Source organism: Gymnodraco acuticeps, unplaced genomic scaffold, assembly GCF_902827175.1.
Source record: "Gymnodraco acuticeps unplaced genomic scaffold, fGymAcu1.1, whole genome shotgun sequence".
Lineage (NCBI taxonomy): Eukaryota > Metazoa > Chordata > Actinopteri > Perciformes > Bathydraconidae > Gymnodraco > Gymnodraco acuticeps.
This window is the reverse complement of record NW_022992344.1, coordinates 2,292,633-2,317,193: the sequence shown is the minus strand read 5'-3', so window position 1 is coordinate 2,317,193 and position 24,561 is coordinate 2,292,633. Positions and strand designations below refer to the sequence as shown.

Sequence of the window (24,561 nt, the reverse complement as noted above, 5' to 3'; positions counted from 1 at the left end):
CTGCCTCACAACAACCCCTGCCTCTCTTCAGCTCGTGTTTTTAATTTCATCCGAGTTTAGAATACAGATTCAACAGTTTATTTTATTTAATTAAATGTGTAGGTTTTCCTCTTATGCTTGGTTTCATTTAATTAGAATTGTGCTCCAGAAATCCGAATACGCATCACAGACACATTTAAACAAGGCTCTAGTAATTAGAGCTTTTTGTCATTCGCTGTCTGTCTCTATCAGCCTCCCCCCGCCCGGCTCCCCCACACTGTCTGTGTGATTAACCTCCCTCTTACTCCTGTCATAGTGTTTCCCGTTGCACATGCCAGAGTGAATAGAAAACAGCCACATTCAATTAGTCACTGAATAGATGGCGCCTGGTGGTGGAACACCAGAAAACATTGATAACATAATAATAAATAATAGGTCATGCTTTTGTGGAATTCATTTTTCCATGTTTAGTTTTTTTTTAAGATTGTCTTTTATTGAGGAGTTTTTTGCACATTGATAGGAATGCATTGTTTCTATCTAGTTCGTAACTCCTCTAGAGTTTAATACTTTTGTGGATGTATTTTTTTAAATATCTTTCAACTTGTGTTTTTCCGCTCAGACCTAGGGGACAGGCATCCCAACAGGAAAGCACGGGGCCAGTTAAGGACCAAAATTGAGTCGGGGGAGGGCACCATCCCTGTGAGGTCCAGCAACACCATCCAGACGTGGGACGGGGTGCTGCAGGGGGAGAGGTTACTCACCATGTCCTGCAGTGACAAGATCGCAAGGTACTGTGCCTCAAACTCAGCACACCTTTAACACTGTTGGACAGTGAATGTGAATTTAATATGTATTTTATTTCATGTTATTACTTAGTTCTAACAAGCAGCTAGTTTATTGCATTTTTGTAATTATTGTGTACACCTCATTGGGCAAAAGATGAACATTTTGGGAAATGTAAAGGGGACCTATTGTGCTTCTTAGGTTTTCCCTTTACTTGAAGTGTCCCAAAGTTCCCTCTAGAGCGAGTTTCTCAAAAATCTGCAAAAATATCAGAAGATGTCTATTTCTTCAAGCAGAGTGTACATTTTGCTACATATACTTAAAGGGGACCTATCATGCAAAATGCAATTTTGTACCAAGTGTCAGAAAACACAACCCTCTCTCTTTTCCTCCATACCCAAATCTCTAAAAACGGGGCTGCAACGGATCTGATACAGACTGATACAGATTTGAAATATCTCTGACGTCAGAAACGAGGAGCTCCGCCTATATGGGCAACTCTCCTCCTATCAGGAGGAGACAGCCACGGCCATTCGAAAGCGCTGGAGACGCTGTAGTACATATGCCAGGCCTGTAGGTGGCGCTGTAGTGTCCCACAAAAGCAGCGAAGAAGACTTCTCACAGATTCAGCCCTTGCAAAAACAGGGCTAAAAAAGAGCAAATAGAGCGAAATGAGGCATGGCTAAAATGCATGATCTGTTTGGTATTTTGAAAAAAAGAAATTGCAGGCATGTTTTACAAAGGTATGGCCCTACAATATATTATTCAAATATAGCATGACAGGTCCACTTTAAAGTAGATATGTCTCCGTCAGTCCAAAACCCAAAAATATATTTGAATTGTATTTTGCTCAACATAAAACAGACAAAATAAAATAATGGATGGTTTAATTAGCCTTTACTGCTATTTCTGCATGAAATATTACATAAACGATTATCAAAATCATTTTTCTTCTGATCAACTAATCATTGCAAAAGTACTCAATACTTAGAACTTTGTGTCCACATATAGTTTATGATACTCTTTTTATGTGTTTTATTTACTCATACTGCAATAAATTGCATTTGTATCCTCGCTCTGTCATTCCAAGTCTATCGTCTTTTATTTCAGTAGAGTCAGGGGCAGCTACAGTGATGGATGCTCTGTCCCCGGGGCATTGTTTCCTTGCAGATCATGGCGTCTTTAGTCTCTGTCCATGTTCAAGGCAACACTGTTCCTGGCTTGTGATGGACGATACAACTTCTCCATAACTCTTCTCCAGAGCCCTTTTTTTCTTACTCTCCTTCCACCTCAGTCCGGGATGGTTTTACCTCGCATGAACGCAGGGAGTGATTGAAAGCTGAGGAACTATTTGATGAGGGAGATGTGGTCAGGGATGCGTTTTGCACTGTGTTGAAATATTTTGCAGTGTCAGTGCTGCTGCTAGTGACTCCGATTGTGTGCGGTTGTCCGAAAGTGCTGGGATCCAAGTCAGTAGAGGGAAAATAAGTTAGATGCCAGAAATGTAATCATTTGGGATTTTTCTGTTTCTCAAACTTGACTAGATAACAAGAAAAAACATGACATATTTTATAGTTGCATCTATGCATATATTGCATTTTATTACACTACATGTCATTTAGCTGAGCCTTTTATCCAAAGCTTACACTTAAATTCCCTAGACATGATGACAGTAGCAATTTAGGGTTAAGGACGCTTCAATATGTTGACTGTAGGGAAAGGGATCAAATGATTAATCCTCTGATTGGTAGACACTCAAATATCCAAATAAGTGCATATAGTAATATAATTAACAGAAAGTGCAGTAAGTGCTGCAGCATAAGTAATGTTACAAGTTACAATATACAGGTATAGAGAATGAGTGGAGTAAGAAACAACATTACAAAAGTACTAATACAATATTTTAATAGTCCCTTAGTCCCTTTCAAAGAAAGTTAAAAAGTGTGTTCTCATAACAACAGAATATACAGTAGATAATTCGCAAAGAGAAGGAACAAAAAACCTTTCATTTTGCTTTCAATAAGTCCAATAAACCCATCAGACACAAATTCAGAACAGCATGTGTGTGTGTGTGTGTGTGTGTGTGTGTGTGTGTGTGTGTGGTGTGGTGTGTGTGTGTGGTGTTGTGTGTGTGTGTGTGTGTGTGTGTGTGTGTGTGGTGTGTGTGTGTGTGTGTGTGTGTGTGTGTGTGGGTGTGTGTGTGTGTGGTGTGTGTGTGTGTGTGTGTGTGTGTGTGTGTGTGGTGTGTGTGTGGTGTGTGTGTGTGTGTGTGTGTGGTGTGTGTGTGTGTGTGTGTGTGTGTGTGTGTGTGTGGTGTGGTGTGTGTGTGTGTGTGTGTGTGTGTGTGTGTGTGTGTGTGTGTGTGTGTGTGTGTGTGTGTGTGTGTGTGTAATATTATGAAGCTGTTTGACTGTGCTTTACCGCTCGTAGCTATGAATTCCGAGATTTCATTTTGCCCTCCCTCATTTTCTCCCACAATATCACACACACACACACACATATATAAAGACAGAGAATATTGCATATGGAGGCAATTGTATCTCTGAGTAGCCTGGGGTCTTATGCTTGCATATTTCTCATTGTTCCAGGTCCACACACGCTCAGTCTGCCTGAAGTGAAAGAGAGTGACAACAACTCATCATCACAATGTCTTGTTTTTGTGAATTTAAATGCAGCCTCAAAGGATGAGGGCTTATTTCTCTTAATTTTAACAGACGGACAATACAGATCTCACTTTAACTTTGTAATTTGTTTGTATAAATATTTGTATCATATTTGTTTTATCTCATTCTTAAAGGGGCCCTATTATGCCAATTTTCCAGTTCATATTTGTATTTAGTGCCTCCACTGTGACATGTCTCCATGCTGTAATGTTCAATGCATTGTGCCTATGAAGGCATAGGAGAAGTGTACTTCAGGAGTTCAAGGTAACCTGGGGTGAGTTATTGACATACGAATGATCATTTCGGGGGGGAAGTATTCCTATAAGTCTTTCATTTCTATGTAGCTCTCTTCTTGTTTACTCCCTCTCTCTGTGTGATGCTTCATGGAGCATGTCAATGGGAAAATGACTGTGGAGAGATGGCTAATGACACAGCGTAGAAATACACAGAAGTCTGTAGAAAATGAAATTGGATACCTCGGAGTGTACACAGCTGTAGGATTATGGGTGATTGTGTGTGCTGGATTGCATTGGCTGGTTATGTGCTAATATATTTTTTCTTCTGTGGCTGTGCATTTGTGCACGTACCACACTATTATACTGTACAGTGTTTCTTTCTATATTCAACATCCAAACTTTTTAAATGCTGAAGAAACTTTCTCTCCTTTTCATGTTGTCACCAGTCTCCAGGCACTTCATTGGTTGATTACATGAATTTCTACAAGTCATGATGACGCATATTTTTATGGTTGGACAATAAGGAGTTTCTAATAACCAATAGAAGGAAAATGGAGAAAACGTTGGTAGAAAATATGATGTTTGTGCTCACACATGCATTGTGTTTATGTTATCAAACTCTTGTTGCTGATATTGGAAGCGTATTGGTGAGGGTACGATCTAAATTGCAATACGGACTAGCCAATATCATATTGCAGGAAGCACAAATCAACTAAAAAGTTTCCCTAATGATTTGTATGAAATAAAAAAAATGCAATGAAAAACAGATGCAAGTTATAACTGAGTATGACCATAAAGTTATATATAATAACATTTAAAGAAAGTAGACAAATTATATTCTACAGGCTTAACAAAACATGTTGTTTGGTACAGATCCTCTTAAAAAATTACACCATAATAAATTAAATATACTGTATATTTCAATGATACGGAGAATTATGATGCAAGAAATGATCAATCCCTGATATTGTGAATCATATCGTGATTTCGTCAGTCGCATTTTTTCCAAATCGTTTAAACTTATTGCTATGTTTTGAGATGTTCAATTTGTTTGAATGGAACCAAGGTATTTCGTTGACTTTTTCCAAATGTTATTAGTGAACCTGCCATCACATGATCAATGGTGAAACGGCTCCCAGTGACGCTGTGTTTCTAAAGAGAAAGCGTTGCCGCCCAATTAGGCCAAAAACCCTATCCTCGGCTTAGCATACTACTCAAAATTGCCGATGAGTTCTGCGCTCAAGTTCAAATGTTTTACAACTTTTACCTCCATTGCTAATGACCATTTGACGTGTGACCAATCAGATAACAACTGTATGAAGCAGCGCAAGCTAGCAGAGGGGAACAAAACAAACTTTCTGTTTTCCTCGCAACGCTTCCTCGTGTTGAGTTTTTAAATAAAATGTCTTCATAATCACCAGAAGGGCAGCATATTTCCAGCCAATTATCTTACATGTTTGTTTTCCCTCTGCAGGTGGAACGTGGTGGGCATCCAGGGCTCTTTGATGAGCTACTTCACAGAGCCTATCTACTTCTCCAGCATCATCCTTGGCAGCCTTTACCACGCTGACCACCTCTCCAGAGCCATGTACCAGCGCATCGCAGATATTGAGGACCTGCCACAGCAGTTCAACCTCAACAGGCCTCTGCTCAGCGGTGAGGGCCTGCTTTCATGTGGCAGAACAAGAAAAATCAGATTTCTGCAAAAGCGATTAAGCGAAACAAGACCTCAGGCTGAGGCAAAGCACAAACATATTGTCATGTTTTGAGGAGATCTCCTTGTTAGTGTTTGCCGATCAAACACCCGCTGTTTAAATATCAAAGAGTGAGACGTTAATGTTAGGCAGTAAACACATTTATCCTCCTCACCGGTCATTTCTCAGCAGGAGGACAGGTTTTGCTTTCCTCCACTGTTTGATCTGAGCTGACATTTACCTAGTTCCTGTGGAATTTAAATAGATTCATCATTTGGTGTTAATTTTTCAGTATTGGCTTGACCTTTTAATAAGGCCAAATAGAGAAAAGCTCCCTCAGTTTATTTTGTTGGTTTTTTTGTTTCCATTTTTAGAAAAAGCAATCAGTCTTTGTCTACTGATTTTGTAAAACAATAGTATTTAACATTTTCATGAAGGCTCTTTGTGCATTTGTTTATCACATCTCATTTAGTGGGAATGCTGATACAGCATTCCAACTACTTGTTCTTCTACGCACAAATTCTTTGTTCTTATTCCACCGGGTTATTTTGCTCTTCTTCTTCTCCCACATTCCACATCGCATAAACTCCATTCAAACATCAAAACGTTCAGCTCGACTGGGAATCAATGGCTATTACTTTTCTCATTCATAACTTTCATATTTCCAGAGATATATCCCATAATTCATCAAGTTTTTAACATGGAAGTCAATGGAGAAACTCTTCAGACTTGAAAAATCTTCATGCGACTTCAACTGCTAACTGCGACTTCATACTTTCACTCAGAAACCTCATTCTAACTTAAACATGTTACACATCTTTCTGACATTATTCGTGTTACACAACTTTTAAATCTGATTCATACTTTTAGAAATATTAAACATTGTTCAGACCTTGGTAAAGAGGCCTTCTTCAGATTTTAACATTAGTGTGTATTGCGCAGCTCGTTAAGGCTAGAGTGCGCGATGTCACAGCTAGAGTGGAGGAGAGCTGGAAATTCGCCTTCATATATTTTTTTAAACTGCCATAATTCCCAAACCCTACACTACTTGGACATCATTTTTCAAATTAAACAAAATGTCTCTTGAGGGCATGAAGTGACAAAAACTTTCAACATGTCTCCATTAAGGCCCATTGTAAATTCAGCCTGATCTTTCCTCATAGCAGTAGCCGCACACCTTTAGTTAATCTGCCAAAAAGGCCACATTATTGACCCAAAAGTACACACAAAGCAGACTCGGACGCTCGTCAGGGTCCTGACAAGCTGCACACTTTGAAATCGATAGCTGCTACTGTTCTTTAACAAAACGTTCACATGTAAGAGGTTTATCTCTCATTCAGAATGATGGTAAGGCTTTCCTCTCACTGATTACTGCACATCACCATGGAAACCTTTGATCTCTGGGCTCAAGCACAGGTGTTTGATAACATTGTCACCTCAAACACAAACACCTGTGTGATGATGTCATAACTCAAACTGACCAGTGCTCAGAACGCCACCAAACATCACATGATGGTTGACACTGTGGCCCTGAACAGCTCTACTTCAAATCTGATGTTACATAATGTGGTATTACCATGGCAACCCATCCCTCGCCAAAAACACAATGTTGTCGTAACTTCTATGCAAATGGTCAAAACAGCAGCAGACTTCAGATAATGGTTAATGGTCCGGCACTTAACAGCTCTATGTCAATTATGGGGTGTCATCATATACCGTTTCCATGGAAACGCATCCCTCGCCATAAAACACGATGTTGTCATAACTCCTATGAAAATGGACAAAAAGTGCTCAAATGTCACATGTGTGCTAACAGTCCAGCCGTGAAGACATCTACGTGACAATTTGGAGATTTCTTCAAATGCCGTTGCCTTGGCAACATAATGCTCGCTATGAAACACGGTTTTCTCATAACTTCAGTGAAAAGGCTCCAAACAGCCCAAAACTTCAGAGGTTTGGTAACGATGCAGCCATCAATTACATTACATTACATTACATTGCATTTAGCTGACGCTTTTGTCCAAAGCGACTTACAATAAGTACATTCGACCAGGAAGACACAACCTTGAAGAAAACAGAATCATATAAGTATATCAGGTTTCATAGAGCCAAACATTTCAAGTGCTACTCAACTGGCTTTAGGTAATCCAGTCCTTTATTGGTATAAAAGTGCTTCGTTAATCGTTCTAACGCTCGAAGTGGAGTCGAAAGAGATGAGTTTTCAGTTTGCGCCGGAAGATGTGCAAGCTATCTGCCGTCCTGATGTCAATGGGGAGCTCATTCCACCATCTTGGAGCCAGGATAGCAAACCCACGTGTTTTCGCCGATGGGAACTTGGGTCCCCCTTGCAGCGAGGGCGCAACGAGTCGTTTGGCTGATGCAGAGCGTAGTGCACGCGCTGGGGTGTACGGTTTAACCATGTCCTGGATGTAGGAAGGGCCAGATCCATTCGCAGCACGGTAAGCAAGTACCAGTGTCTTGAAGTGGATTCTAGCAGTTACCGGAAGCCAGTGAAGGGAGCGGAGGAGCGGAGTGGTGTGGGAGAATTTAGGAAGGTTGAAAACCAGACACCATTTCCGCTCTGCTGCCCTAAGGACGGTTCTATTAGCACGCAGTGCATCATTTAGCCAGGGAGCCGGAGGGGACTGACGAGCCTGCCGAGATGTCAGAGGACAGAGCGAGTCCAGAGTGGATGAGAGAGTAGAGAGGAGAGTTTCTGCAGCAGAGTTTGGAGGCAGTAGTTGGAACGAATCAGAGGAAGGGAGGGCTGAGAGCACCGACGAGGCAAAGGTAGAGGGAGAGAGGGAGCGAAGGTTACGGCGGACAAGTGTAGGATGGGAAGAGATTAGTTTGTTATGTTTGGAAAGGGATAGAGAGAATGAAATGAAGAAGTGATCGGATGTGTGGAGCGGGTTTACAGAGAGGTTAGAAGTAGCGCAGTTCCTTGAGAATATGAGATCAAGGACATTGCCAGCTTTATGAGTCGGTGGGGACGGAGAGAGTGAGAAAGCAAAGGCGGTTAACAGAGATGTTAGTTCGTCTATCTTCCCCATCTGGAGGTTGAAGTCTCCGAGAAGTACAGCGGGAGGGCCAGTTTCAGGGATGTGTGAGAGGAGATGATCTAATTCCTCCAAGAAGTCCCCCAAGGCGCCTGGTGGACGGTAGAGAACAACAATGGTTAACTGTATAGGATGGGTTACTGTGACGGCATGGAACTCAAAGGTGGAAGGAGTAAAGTTAGGTAGCTTGAAGAGGGAAAGCTCCATTTGGGAGAGAGCAGGAGACCAGTGCCACCTCCTCTGCCAGTGGGTCTGGGTGTATGGGAGAAGGAATATGCAGTGGAGAGAGCTGCTGGGGTGGATGTGTTGGATGGGGTAATCCAGGTCTCAGTGAGAGCAAGGAAATCCAGAGACTGCAGGGAGGTGTAGCCAGAGATGAAGTCAGCCTTAGGAACAGCTGACTGGCAGTTCCACAGGCCACCTGAAACTAGATGTTGGATCTCAGTGGAGCACGTGGGATAGACGAGAGCAGGCCGGTTATATCGATTAGGAGATACACGGGGCCAGTGATAATTGCGAGAAGACACATGAACAGGAATGGAGAAAATACACATGATTATAGCATGAGGGGCTAAACAACAAAAGTAAAAATTAAAAACGCCAACGATACTTAGCTCAATCAAAGTAGGATTTGCCTCCTCTTTGCCTCCCTCGTGACTCCCGTAGGACTCTAATGTCTTTGTCAGTCTTACTCCCGTAGGACTCTAATGTCTTTGTCAGTCTTAGCCTGTCTGCCGCTGAAGCTGCCGCTCAAGGAAAGAGCTACCCGAAATGGACGCCTGATTGCTCAGTTCTCACAGCTGAAGTTAATTAGTTAACTATCTACAGCTGACGGGCGACAATAGACTGGCCCTGCCTATGTTAATAATGCAGGCTTGAGTGCTGAGACCTGTAAAGCAGGTTTCGCCTGAGCAGATCTGAGATTTAAAATCTCTCAAAAGCGATTTAGCCGTTTTAGCTACAGTAACAATTATACAGAGTCGAATAAATGAAACCGAGAAGTCTAATTAAACAAGAATATAACTTACAGTGGTTGCTGCGTCAATAGGTAATGTTGTCACCGGGTCCAGATGCACACTGAGTTCATCAGTTTCTAAATGCGGTATTTAAATGCTTTTTGAGCTAAAGGATGACTGAGTCACGCAGTTCTACTTCACGCAATCAATAGACTGGCCCCTGCCTATGTTAATAATGCAGGCTTGAGTGCTGAGAGCTGTAAAGCAGGTTTCGCCTGAGCAGATCTGAGATTTAAAATCTCTCAAAAGCGATTTAACCGTTTTAGCTACAGTAACAATTATACAGAGTCGAATAAATGAAACCGAGAAGTCTAATTAAACAAGAATATAACTTACAGTGGTTGCTGCGTCAATAGGTAATGTTGTCACCGGGTCCAGATGCACACTGAGTTCATCAGTTTCTAAATGCGGTATTTAAATGCTTTTTGAGCTAAAGGATGACTGAGTCACGCAGTTCTACTTCACGCAATCAATAGACTGGCCCTGCTTATGTTAATAATGCAGGCTTGAGTGCTGAGAGCTGTAAAGCAGGTTTCGCCTGAGCAGATCTGAGATTTAAAATCTCTCAAAAGCGATTTAGCCGTTTTAGCTACAGTAACAATTATACAGAGTCGAATAAATGAAACCGAGAAGTCTAATTAAACAAGAATATAACTTACAGTGGTTGCTGCGTCAATAGGTAATGTTGTCACCGGGTCCAGATGCACACTGAGTTCATCAGTTTCTAAATGCGGTATTTAAATGCTTTTTGAGCTAAAGGATGACTGAGTCACGCAGTTCTACTTCACGCAATCAATAGACTGGCCCTGCCTATGTTAATAATGCAGGCTTGAGTGCTGAGAGCTGTAAAGCAGGTTTCGCCTGAGCAGATCTGAGATTTAAAATCTCTCAAAAGCGATTTAGCCGTTTTAGCTACAGTAACAATTATACAGAGTCGAATAAATGAAACCGAGAAGTCTAATTAAACAAGAATATAACTTACAGTGGTTGCTGCGTCAATAGGTAATGTTGTCACCGGGTCCAGATCAACACAACTAAGCGTATTATGGGGTTTCATCAAATACCGTTGCCATGGCGACAGATCATTCGCCATCAAGTTATTTCAAAAGTTTGCAGTTCAAATATTCTGCTGCCTTTCCAAGCCTTTTTACTTTCTTTAATTCTCTTATCACACATTCAAGCCCCCAGTGTTCATGTATCATTTCGATCTAAATTCTTCAATTTCTTATTACACATTACATTTCAGCATAGCTGTTCACTGTCAGCTTTTCAGCATAAAGCATTCCCACTAGCAATTTCTTCAGGAATTGCATTCTCTAGTTAAGTCATGTTGTCCTCTTTTGTTTGTCTAATTTGAAGAGAAATCCTCTTAAACTCTCTCTGACTTTTTTACCCTCATTTTCATATAAAATATTACCATTTAAAAAACGTAACACTTGTTGCAAACATTGACATAAAAAAATTCCACAATTTTTAACTGACTTAATTTAAATTGAAAATCTCTGCAAAGCATCTAAATATGCAATTGTATGGCCGAAAACATGTATGATGCTTTATCGTCTATTTAATTCTAAATGGGACCACAATTAGGGGTGACCTAAAACTTTTTGAACATACAGGAAGATATTTACTGAGTTAATAAATCAAATAAAACAGAGGGTAATTTTCTCATAGACTTCTATACAATCAGACAGTGGAGTTGCTGCCTGTTGACCATTAGAAATAAAGCAGATATTTTTTAAATATTGAAGTTAAAAGCATCAATCTGGTGCACTTTGAGACCAACATTAAGAGATCTATGGATACATCTCTCAATATCCATATGAAACACAACTGTAATCAGATGTTCTTTTTCTTTATGGATATTTTACAAATCACTCCCCTTTCAAACTGTATTCTTGTTTTACTGCCATATAGTATTTCATAACTGTGTTTCCTTTATTCTCTTGTTTTTTTTATAACGATAATGATCCTATGAAATGAAGGTGTGCCGCGTAAATAATCTTTTGACTAATTTGTGACCAAACCGTTTGAGACCCACTGAGATAACTTAGACTAAAGTTAACTATCTAAACACTCAGAGTCCTTTAGCTCACCTGAGTCTCTGTCTGACAGAAGAGGACTCTCCTCCAGCTTGTTGTGGAACAAACAGCTCCTTATGTCCATTAGTGCAGCCATGGCCGTATCCACCATTGAGGTCACCGAGGTAATATTTTCCGAGCTGTGTATACAAAACTTGTGAAATAATTACACTAAACGGGGTTCTTTGTAGTACTTCCATTTACTGACGACGGGGGCGCTGCATAACTACGTAGCCTCTGTTAAAGCAAACAGAAGAAGATGACATGTATCAACAAACCATCACAGCCCGGACTTGTATCGGAGCAGCGAAGGAGTGATGAAGTATCTAGAGATCTGAGTCCAGCGGGCTGCTTGTGTTTCTGTTCATCAGGACATCATATGAGCAGCAGATCCAGTGTGAACGCTCTACGTTAGTCAGTGGACGTCCGACAACATGCACATTAACTTATATTGCAGCTATAGGCTATACTTTGATTTAAATTGCGTGAATAAACTAGCTAGAGAGCTAAAGTTAATTACATTGATCCAATGTCAGAAGGATTACCTTTAAACAAACGTTGTAATGCTTTTCTTTCATTTCAATTTGAGTAAAACATTGAAGATATAACATTGTATTGTTTTCTTTTTACACTGACTCAGATATAATGAAAAGACTAGGTCAGTCGAAGCTCAGCTTTGGTAAGGAAGAGACAGGACAGGCAGAGAGAGAGAGAGAGAGAGAAAGTGATGGAAGTCAGGGAGGAACTGCAGGTACAGTCACACAAAAGAATGTATGCTTAATAACCCCATCTATTTATCTATCTGTTTATCTATAACAATAGGCATAATTTTAAAACAACATACATCTATTGCAGTTATGTCATAATAACACACAATTGTATAAAACACCGTTTGCTTACATCTTTGCTCTCTTTTGAGAATCAAACAAAACAAATTTAAATAAAAAAAACAATGCAAACAAACAAGTGAAATTGAGGAGGAGCAAAAAGTTAAAAACAAGGGAGAGGTTGAACAAAGAGAAAGGGTAGAGGACAGAGAGACTAAAGAAGATGGAAGAGAGGGTGCAGGTTATGGAAAGGAGAGAGACATGGAAAGTGAATGTTGACAATGTGTTGTGATCATTTTAGCCTCTTCTGCATGTCCAGATCGTAACAATCAACTGATTCTTATGTATTACACTTTCAAAAATAATTTATGCTGACATTGTCAGCCCACTGACATGATTTGAAATCAATATATTATCCAATTTGTGACCCCCCACAGGACTGAAAAAGCACCTAACTAGATCATGAAAATCCCAAAAATCTCGGGGGGTATCCCCCAAACCCCCCTAACATTTTTGGACCTCGGTATTTAGGAAATCCTGGATACGGCCCTGAGTGCAGCTAGCTAACCAGATTATAACAACACGGTCCCTGCTGGCACCGGTCTCTCTCTCTCTCTCACACACTAAATGCGCTATTTCTACACACACACAGAGCCGAGCTTGAATGACACAAGCACACTTTTATTTCCATGCAACTCTCTGATTGGTCTGGTGTCTTGCCTCTGTTGCATTCAATTCAATTCAAAACCTTTATTTATCCAGGTAAAATCCCATTGAGATCAATGATCTCTTTTTCAAGGGAGACCTGCAGCAGTAGGTTCCACAAGAAGACATAAAAACATAAACAACAGAACAACAAAAGGACATCATACAGCAAAATGTACAGGGATTACAATTTACATATTTAACCACAAGTACAGGTACCAACAGCATCTGATTTTGTAGCATCCAACCGAGCTTTAAAAACATGTAGTGGTACTAGCTTGGTAATTTTCCATTCTTTTTGCAGACTGTTCAATGTTAGTGGAGCTGCACATCTAAAAGCTTTCTTCCCTAAGACAGTCCTAGCACTTGGCCCATTTAATAAAACCACAGCATGCGATCTCAGGCAATAAGTACTTTCAATTCGCAGAGAGATCAGGGAGCAGATATAAGATGGTAGTTTATCCAACATGGCTTTGTAAATGAAAAAGTACCAGTGACTGAGCCTCCGTACAGTAAGTGATGGCATAACCGCCTTGGTATACAGGGTACAGTGATGCGTAAGTGCTTTACAATTTGTCAAAAATCTCAGTGCACTGTGATACGCAGCATCTAACTTGCTCAGGTAATTGGCAGGTGCATTCATATATAACAAATCACCATAATCCAGCACAGGTAAAAAGGTCACAGTGACTAGCCTTTTCCTGGCCTCAAGCGAGAAACAGGACTTGTTTCTGTAAAAGAAACCTCGCCTAACCCTCAGTTTTTTAAGCAGGTTATTTACATGAAATTTAAAAGTGAGACAATCATCAAGCCAGATACCCAAGTATTTGTAACAGGTAACCACTTCAAGTTGTATTCCTTGCGTAGTTACAATACCCAAAGCAGCCTCCGGTGTATTTTTAGCTTTAGCTTTAGAAAAGAGCATTACCTTGGTTTTATCCACATTTAAAAGAAGCTTAAGCTCAGAGAGCTGAGCCTGAATAATGTTAAAAACAGCCTGTAATTTAACAACAGCCTCGTTAATCGAGGGACCTGCACAGTACATAACGGTATCGTCCGCGTACAAATGTAAGGTTGCTCCTTCGACATTTTCACCTAAACTATTAATATAGATAGAGAATAATAGCGGACCTAAACTGAACCTTGTGGTACACCATTAGTGATGTTTAAACCACTCAGAAGACAGCCCATCAAAGTGAACACATTGGGACCTTTCAGAGAGGTAGTTCACAAACCACCCCACTGCATGGCTGGACATGCCTATACTGACCAGCCTTTGCTTCAAAATGCAATGATCGACAGTATCAAAAGCTTTGGATAGGTCAACAAATAGAGCTGCACAACTCTGCTTATTATCTAAAATACTCGTAATATCATTTACCACTTTCATTGTGGCAGTGATGGTGCTATGTTGCTTTCTGAAGCCTGACTGATGTTTAGACAGGATGTCATTTGTACATAAAAACTCCTTTACTTGTTTACTCACTAGGCGTTCAAGAACCTTGGCTAGAACTGACAATTTAGAGATGGGTCTATAATTGTTTAATAAGGTGGCCTCCCCTCCTTTTAGTAGTGGCAGGACATAAGCTGACTTCCATACTTTTGGGATTTTGTTCGTGCTGAGAGAGAGGTTAAAAAGAGTAGTAAGAGGTGGAGCAATAAAATCTGCAGCTATCTTTAAAAAGAAAGGTTCTACATTGTCCGGACCAGCCGGCTTTTTAGGATCTAGCTTGGTTAAGACTTCACGAACAACATCAACAGTAAAAGGAGTAAAACTGAAAGGGTTTTCCAGACCACATTGTTCTGAGTCACCGACTGTGGTGTTCACAGAAGCAGAATTAGAAACAGAATGAAACAGAGAGCCACAGGACACAAAATGCTCATTAAAACAATTTAACATGGTAGCCCTATCCGATATAGTGCCAGATGCTGTGGTAATGCACGGAGGTAGCTCATTACGGATATCACTGGTGGATATCGATTGTATGGCTTTCCAAAATGTTCTAGGGTTGTTCAGGTTCTTTGTGGTAACTGACAGATAATACTTAGATTTCGCACTTTTGACATGTGAAGTGAAGCTATTTCTTAGCTGCCTAAAACGCAGCCATTCTACCTCTGAGCCTGATTTCCTAGCCTTTGCCCAGGCCTTGTTTCTCTCATGTAGGAGACTAGATAATTCAGCAGAAAACCAAGGATTGTCTCGTCCCTTCACTCTAAATGTACGCAGGGGTGCATGTCTATCTATAATTTCCATAAAACCAAGATAAAAATAAGACCATGCAGTCTCAACATCAGCACACGAATCAATTTTTCCCCAATCAAACCCAAACAGATCATGCACAAAACCCTGCTCCACAAAATGTTTTATGTCTCTCTTGATGATAATACGAGGTTTAACCTTTTGGACTTTTGTGTACCTATTTGTGGCTACAACACAGTGGTCACTCAGATCATTCACAAATACTCCCACAGCTGAGTATTTATAGGGAATATTAGTTAGAATGAGATCAATTAGGGAGGATTTATTTGGGGACTTAATATTAGGGCGAGTAGGACTGTCAACAACCTGAGTAACATTTAAAGAGATACAAAGGTTTTTAAAATCCTCTGACACTGTAGTTAACCAGTCCCAGTTAAAATCTCCAAGTAGCACTATTTCCTTGTAGTCTAGTTGCGATAAAAGATTTGCTAGTGAAGACAAGGAGTCTTTGACAGCTGAGAGGGGTCTGTAACAGCCCACGACCATGACCTGTTGACCCTTTGCCACTTCTATATTTAAGGCTAAAAATTCAAATTGCTTACTGATAGATTTGGAAACTAATGTGGATACACTGAACTTTTTCTTAACATAAATGGCAACGCCACCACCTTTATTAGGCCGGTCGGTACGATACACATTATAACCATTTAAGGCAATGTCAGAGGCCAAAATAGATTTATTTAGCCATGTATCTGATAAAACAATGACGTCAGCGTCAGTCGAGCTCGCGCAAATATGGACAAAATCTAGTTTACCTAACAGACTGCGCACATTCAAGTGGATGAAACCCAACCCAGATCTAGCTTTAAAATCAGCAGGAGTAGCGATCTGACTACTACTACTGGGCGGACCAGGGTTAGGTTGTACATTTCCGACAGTAATAACAACAAAAAAACCAGGCATCTTTTCCTCTTAAGCGACACACATACATTGTCATCTACTTTAGAATCACCGGAAAAGTCTGCGAGAGTGTGATTAGAGCTTAAGAAGCAGTCCTGAAGAACCATCATCGCAGGAAAACAAAAAAGACAAACATATTTTGTCGAGCAGATTGACTGTGACAAGGCAACCGGTAATTGTTTGTGTAACACATCCGAACCTTTGCAGGGGATGCCCACTGCGGGTGGCAGAACAGACCTGAATCCAGTAGGCTCCTCAGAATGACTAGAGATCTTCTCATAGTCCAAAATAGTTAACAGGCACAGCAGAATCCCGATATGGGCCATTTTCCCAGACCAGCACACAGTATCCGCGATGTTCCTGGAGCAAAATCAGCACAGCAGCAAAGGACAGACGAAAGCAGCAGCGTGGTATCCCCGGGGTGAAAGCAGGCCTAACCAGGACAGGTGGAAAGCAGGTCCCAGCCGTGGTAAAATCCTCCTCCGCACAGCAGCACACACCCGGTGGAAGCAGGCCAAGCCCGAAGCGTGGATCCACTCCGTCTCTCCGCGACGACTCCGGGGTAAAAACCTCCCCAGTGCAGCCGTACTCTACAGGTGGGAGCAGGCCTCTGTAGATCGCAGATTGCAGGCAGCAAACAGGTGGAGCCGCTCCGTCTCTTCGCGACCAGCAGGCCTCCGTAGATCGCAGATCGCAGGCAGCAACAGGTGGAGCCGCTCCGTCTCTTTGCGACGTCTCCGGAGGAAAACACCACAGTACAGCCGTACTCGACAGGTGGGAGTTGGCCTCCGCAGACAACTAAAACTACTACTTGTATAAGCAGGGATGGCTAAATGTTTGTGAGCAGGAGATGTTTGTGAGCAGGAGAGCTAGATGCTAACAGATGCCAGATGCTAACAGGCAGTGGGAGCCTGTAAAAAGCCTGTCCATTCACTGAACAAGGGAAATTACAGTCCTGCCATCCTCTCTAGTGTCATGATGAGGGTCACGTAAAGCACGGTTAATGTATTATATTATTGAGGTAGAATTGTCCGGGGCTACAGAAAAAACATTCGGGGCAGGCCAGGCGACGCCACTGGCGAGCACACACACTACAAAGATGTAAAATATTATTTTACCAACAATGTGGAATTTATTAGCTACATATTACACAGATTATGCACAGCGGGAGCAGCAATAACCGTCAAATAATAATTCAGACAGGGGAGCTCCGCACCGCCTGCCTGCCGCTAGGGGGTGCTGCAGCGCCCTCAGCACCCCCCTTCCCGCGCCCATGAGCAAGAGTTACGGAAATAACAAATAGGAATAAACAAAACCTAATCCATGACAACAACAGAACAAAACGTTTAAAAAAATGCTATATCAATTTTCAAAATCATACCAAGTGGAGTGAGGCCTGGGTCATATTTGTTGAATATCTTAGAACATGACCGGGAGCCATCCAATCACAGGGCCTCGAGCTATATACAGCCCCCTCCCCCTCCCTGGTCGCTCTCTAAATGCCGGGTAAAGGAGATAATGGGGGGGGGGGGTTATTAACCTTTTCCGCTTTAGAGAGTTTTTAGCGGTGAAGGGCTATGGCGTTAGTGCGCTGAGGATTTCATCCCCTTTAAATCATCTTCTGCCACAAGGGCTGCCAAATGGAACCAAAGAGCTTAATACACACACACACACACACACACACACACACACATACACACACAAAGCAGCACACCGGAATTTATGGCATCCATATATCTCCCATTTATGCTTCAGATACAGTGGAGGCTGATCCCTAGTAGTGTGCTGGAGGAAAGCAGGCTCTGACCTCATAGTCCCCAGGGTGGATGGTATTTTTTGTTTCCACTCAGTAGCACAAAAAAAGAAACGCAAGTAAAAAAGAGTTGCTGTTATAGCTGTGGGAGTCATTTGAAGGAACGGGTTGCCAGGTATGGTACCTCATCCATTGTTTAATACATCAATGCAGGGGGGCAGCAGGAGGTTAAGTTGCTGAGGGTCTCCCACAGAAGCTTTGGAGGATGGAGAGAGAAAATAATTATCTTATCGCAGTGCCTTTCCGCTTGAGGGCTTGAAGACATTTTATGTTTTGAGGGGCTTAATACAGTGTTGGGGAATGGTTCTTAGAATGTGCTGCTGCAACAGGAAAATATTCTATTTAGTATTCCAGTCTGGTATATCATATCACTGCTGTCCTATGAAATCCTCCAAAGTGTCAATTTTTCATGAGTGAAGAAACCTTATTTTCTTCCTGTCTGGCAAAGCATTGTTCTGGAGTTTTTACATGGTTTATTTAGCTCAAGAAGTGGGAGAATTTTCACAACCAAGACAATAGTTCATAAGCCTATCTGAAGATTATTAAAATTATTCGAGGATATATATTAGATCATAGGGTTTTTCGAAGTGGGATGCAGGCCAAGGGATTTTGTTAATAGAATAGATCAGATAGAATAGCCTCAATGTGTGTGCATTTTTAGAGATAGTTCTGAGATAGTTGTATTTGGGGAATATGACTGTTTTCCCCACTTTTCTATCAGCCGAAACCAATAGATTATAAGTTATATATTAAAAGTTATGTTTCTGGTATAGTCTGAATGTATGTGAAACAGCTTTGTCTATGGGATAAAATAACATTATCATGATCCTATAGGAAAACATAAATTGAGGGAAACCAAGCAAGTATAGTAAGGTGAGAGTAAGCCTTTGCTGCTCTCAGTCTCAGAGTGTGCTGATTTATCATCTAATTCAGTCTAAAAGGGACCATTATTTACAAAATAAACATCATGCTGTGTTGGAGAAGACTTGAAACGAGCAATTGAGACGATAATGATTGAAAACTGAGGGGAATAATCAAGTGAGATCAAGGGAAATTTTCTCATAGACCTTTTTTGCAACCAGACACTTGCCTAAAGGGATGCTCGCAGTCTAACAGTTTGAAAACCCCTGCTTAAACATGGTTTTCTTTGGATAGCAAAGTCGGGTGAGCTGCTCAGTCTTTGACCCTCTTTGTTTTTGATTCCAGGTATAAGTAATGCAGAGGCCAGGCAACCAGGCAAGGCACCCAACTTCAGCGTGAACTGGACGGTGGGTGACCAGACGATGGAGGTGATCAACGCGACCACAGGCAAGGACGACATGGGCCGCGCTTCACGTCTCTGCAAGCATGCGCTATACAGCCGCTGGATGCGCCTGCACTCCAAGGTAAAAGTACTGTACTCTAAAATATACCGTTTTTAAGCATTTCATTCCATATCATGAAACTGTTTTATACCCTGCCATATTCATCTGTAGTTCTGGCTGGTGTTGCTTTGGTCACATTTCTCTGATTCATCATCTGGTCAGGTTTTATTGAATCAATCATATGTTTGTTTGACAAGCATATATGCAAGTTTTACTGTGTGATTGGGTTGTAAACCTATAAGAAGTAGATGATATCACAACTATTCAGAGATGGACTACTCGAGTCCTGGACTCGGACTCGAGTGCCGATTTTCGGGACTCGACTCGGACTCACGCACTGATTGACGCGACTCGGACTTGGACTCGTGAATTCTCACGCACGATGACTTGGACTCTGACTCTTGAATTATCGCATACGCTGACTTGGACTCGGACTCGTGAATGTTCCCCCCCACGATGACTCGGAATCGACTCGTACATTGACGCTTGGACTCGGACTCGAGCAAAATGTCTCTGGAGTATGATGTCCTCTATCCTGCCGTGTGCTGTGCACCTGCGAGGCGAGTTCACGTACTGGGCCCCGCTATTCCAGTCTAAAGATGTCTAGGACACACCCCGCATCGTGCTGTATGCTTTCACACATTCTGCTTCCACATTGGAAAAGAGCAGCGCAAAATGCTCGTTATGTGGAAACAATATTGAAGAGAAGGCTCCGCAACACATTACTCTAAGGATCGAGTTCAGACATATAGGCTGTCTTGAACACTATCATCAGAGTAACATGATCTAATCAATAAATAAAGATTCAGCCGATAACACGAAAGCACATGGCTACTTAACATGCAGAATGATGTCATTTTGCATGCGAAGTAGCCATGTGCTTTCTGGGGCTAAATCTTTATCAGTAAACCGATTTAACCAGTAAAAGTTCCTTCAAAATAAGAGTCCCGATCTTATTACTATCAAAATAAAAGTGCAAAACGAAAACTTTACCATTTAACATTTCAAAACATATATCCACGAAGATTAATACATGAAGACTTGTGACTTGGACTTGACTTGGACTCTTCTTAGGTGACTCGGACTCGAACACAGGTAATGATGACTCGGACTCGACTCGGACACTCCTTGGGTGATTCGGACTCGGACTCGACTACGACTCTCCCTTGGTGACTCGGTCTTGGCCTCGGACTCGAAGAGTCGTGACTCGAGAGTGACTTGGACTCGTGAATTGGTGACTTGACTACAACACTGCAACTACTTCACCCATTGGTTTATTGTCTACAGTTCTGAAGCCTAGAGTTGAAACGCCATCTTGTTTTTTTGGTACCAGGAGTGACAAGAGAGAGCTCTAAGTACAACTTAACACATTTTTAGGCAACTGAAATAACTATTAACTGTAATGAACTGAAAAGGGTTGAAGTTCTAAGACAAACACAAAGACAACATCATGTGATAGCTACCTGTTATTCAAAAGTAAGCATGTTGCTTTATCATCAAATTACTTATTTTTATTAGATCAAATGATCTCAAATGAAAATCCTGCTATATTGAAGAATACATAAAACTAGCAATCGAGACAATAAAATCATTAGGAAAATGTTCACTGAGGTGATAAATCGAGTGAAAAGTAGGATAATTTTTTCATAGACTTCTATACATTAGACTTTGTTGCGGTTTAGGGCCAGTTGCAAACCTGAGCTTGATGTACTTTTTAAAACTCATCAAGATCTTCACCTCTGTTCCTCTCTTTCTTCCAGCTCTCCTCTGTCTTGTGGGCGAAGGTGCTGAGGCCCATTTCATACCATGATGCCAAGCAGGCAGCCACAGAGTACCACTCTGCAAAGTTGGCGCTCATCAAGGCCTTCCACAAGTCGGGCCTGGGGGCCTGGGTTAAAAGCCCATCGAGCAAGACCAGTTCGGCCTGAGCTCCTGAGGGAGTCAAGGGACCAACGGATTCCTAAACCCTCCACTCCTTCCCCCCCCCCCCCCCCCCCGACCCAGGCCTGAAAGCAAGAGAGCCCCCCTAATACCAACCAGAGACACTTACCTCCGTCCCATGTGTCGGCACGCACGTGCAGTTTGTAATCGTGGAAATAAACGTGCGTAGTTTCACAAACCATCCATCGCTCATTACTCTCATTCCTCAGAGGACCTCGGCCTCGCCATGTCTTTTCTCATAATATTGTTTGTTGTCCTTTTTTTAAATTTGATTTGTAACGGATGATTCCAGCTCCTTGTTTTTAAAACTGGATATTATGTTTTATGTAGTTGATGTGGAAGTTGAAATTATGCAGTTTTGTCTACTTTTTGCAGTGTAGCCAGTTCAGGGTAGCCTAAGAAAACGGGATCTTTTCTTAACTAAAAGACCAACGTGTATGGACCACGGGGAAAAATGTGCTAAAATGAATGACAAACTTTAATTTAAGGATGCATAAAATCTTCAGGATGTAAATGTAGTGCTGAAAAGAAAGAGAGCATAGTTATATAACGTTTAATGTGTGTTATTTGCTTCCGTTCCTTTAGATGATGTTCTTAGATCCTGTATTAAAAATGTTCCAAAAATATTGTGACCCCTGTTTGATTCACTGACTGGAACACACAGGCTAGCAGTTTAGCACTCTTTTTTGTTTTATTCCTTTTTTGTCTTGCAGAATTTGTGCATAAGTTATTTTCTGTCACACTCATCTCATACTTGAACAGTGGTGGGGGTCTCCACTCCTCCCCTGGCCTGGGTCTTTGGGACGAGCTTTGGGAGGCGCTGCACGTTGTATTTTTTCCATGATCTAAGCCATGGCTTTGCATGGGAACTGAACTGGGAGGCCTACGGAGCAGAAACCCCCACTGCGGAGAGCCCGTGCGCCCCAGCAGTGAATGATTTCTGAATGAATGCCAGCATCTTCCTCCACAGGCAGCTTTGAATCTCTATTGTCTCTATTTTCTAGATTTCCTGTGATTGTTTGTCTGTTTTTGGAAGGACGGGACCTTTTTGTTTTTGTTTCTTAAAATTGGGCATTTGAGGATTGGGGATGATACTGCAGTGAAAAGCAGACCTTGTGGCAGGGTAGGTAAACTCTTAAAAGATGATCTTTGTGCTGTAGTGCCACATACGGGACGCCACATTATACCAGTCTGTAGTGAAAGGCTGAAATGCAAACATGTGTCAGGATTGGAGAGATTATGCTTCTATCTGCTCGATTTACAACCAAATGTGTCACAGTGTGATGTCATTCTTCTCTTCTACATCTACGGGATGGGAGCACGTTAGTAGTTCAAAGAAGACCTTCGCCCTGAGTGCATAAATGTATTTTAAACTCTGTGGACATACTTACCAAGTAACTGCGGTCAATTCCTATTCCCAGCTGTAGGAAATGTATGTATGTATGTGTGTGCAATCTACAGTATGTGTGATGTCTTCAAGCATACTCTGTGGAATTAATCTTCACCAAAGATGATGTCCATTTGTGTTTCCTGCCCCTCCTTTCTTTTTTTAAATCACTGTTTTTGTATATCTGCTGAAAAATGTACCTTTTGCGAGAAAAACTGTGTATAACATTCGATATTTTGGGGGGAAATGAAATTGCCCGGCTTCTTTAGTGCATCTGTCGCGTGTATAGTGTGACCTGCGATCATTATTGCTGCAGTGTAGTAATCTCTGTATATAATGAGCAACACAAATGATTCCCTGTACAATCAGCTCATCCTGAAAAAAAATGACCCTGTTGCTGCGGGGGGGTTGTGAAGATGTTAAAAGTATTTGTGGTTGTGTGTGTCACCAGGCACCGTAACAGTATGGCACTAACACTGCCGGGGTTAACAGGCTTCATCCCCATTGTAGCCACCGGGGAAAAAAAATATATGCACTGTAAGGTGTCTCAGCTACAAGTGGCATCCACAAGCTGGCACGTGTGATGTCATAAGTGTTTTTTACTTGGATTTCAGTCAGTATTAGGAAAGCAGGAAGTAGAAAAACTGGATTGTAGAATTATTTATTTTTTTATCCAAAGCCCCGCCCCCTCCCCTTTTAGGACATATAGTCCCAAACCAAAGTCACAAGCAATACTCCTGATGTCTCCTTTAATGTCACCGCATCACAAACAGGAGTTACCCCTTTTCCCATTCACTTTTTCTTTCTCTCTCCCCTCCCCCAAAGACTGCCTGCTTTTAGATTTTTTTTTTTTTTTTACCAGGTCTTTTTTTTTTTTTACTGCACTAAAAGATGTCAAATGATGATGTCATGATAAAAACCCATCCCCGTTTCCGGATTATGGATGGCAACTATCACACAACTAAAACTGCTTCTGCTTAATAACCCCTTTGTGAATCCCCGATGATGGTCAGTGCCCCCCCTACACCACCCACCCCTCTTTGGCCATGCAGCTGCGTCTGTAGTTGGTTTTTTTTCTTGTTTTTTATTTTTTATTTGCTGGTGACTCCGGAGTGGTCGGTGTTTGTCCGCTCAGTGTTTCCTGACATCGCCGCTCTCCAGTTGTCCGCTGTACGAAAAAGTCCACCAACAAGAAAAACCCACAACCTTGCATGTTACCGACACTGAAGCTGCACCTAGCATGATGACACACTTTTAAAGGACTCCAGTAGGAAAAAAAACGTTAAAAAAAAAGCTAAAGATAGATATATAAAATGAACAAAAAACAATAAAAGAGTTCTTAGTTTACTTTTGCACATGGTTGGGATTTTTTCTTATCGAGTGTTTGTCTCCGTGTGTGTTAACTTTGTTAAGAATGGAGAAAAAACATTTACTGAATGCTTTCTGATTAATTTGCTTTTTCTGTGTACTGCATGAAAAGACTGAAAGGATTTGCAGCCTCAACTTAATGCCTTAGGGGTGCTTTATCACAGAAACCTTTAATGTAGATAAATATTGTATGAGCGTCATCAGGATAGAGTAAATGCATCCTCTTCCTTAAGATTGCTGAACTAGCTTTTGCTTTGATTGATATGAAGACATCGATGTGTGTATTCTGATACTTAACTCAAGTACAAGCACCTATACAGTACAAGAATGTAAAACTATTAGCAAAATGTACTTGGAAATTCTGTTTCCAAGTGCTTTCTAACATTAGGGTCAGGCCCCATCCACAAGATTAATTTGAAAGGAAGGGGATAATTAATGTTGCAGAGAACAGGATATACTCTTTATTCCTTTCTTTATTTTCTCAA

At 41.4% G+C, this 24,561-nt stretch overlaps 1 protein-coding gene across 1 annotated transcript in view; it reads left to right on the top strand.

The window, feature by feature from the left end:
* adarb1b (adenosine deaminase RNA specific B1b) overlaps positions 1-24,055 on the top strand; it is a 64,941-nt gene extending 40,886 nt beyond the window's left edge. The window contains 5 exon segments of the mRNA XM_034208752.1: positions 599-767; positions 5,136-5,317; positions 19,223-19,401; positions 21,141-21,273; positions 21,276-24,055. Of these exon segments, the coding sequence (XP_034064643.1) occupies positions 599-767; positions 5,136-5,317; positions 19,223-19,401; positions 21,141-21,273; positions 21,276-21,316 (704 nt within the window). The 3' untranslated portion in view covers positions 21,317-24,055.
* Positions 24,056-24,561: the final 506 nt, after the last annotated feature.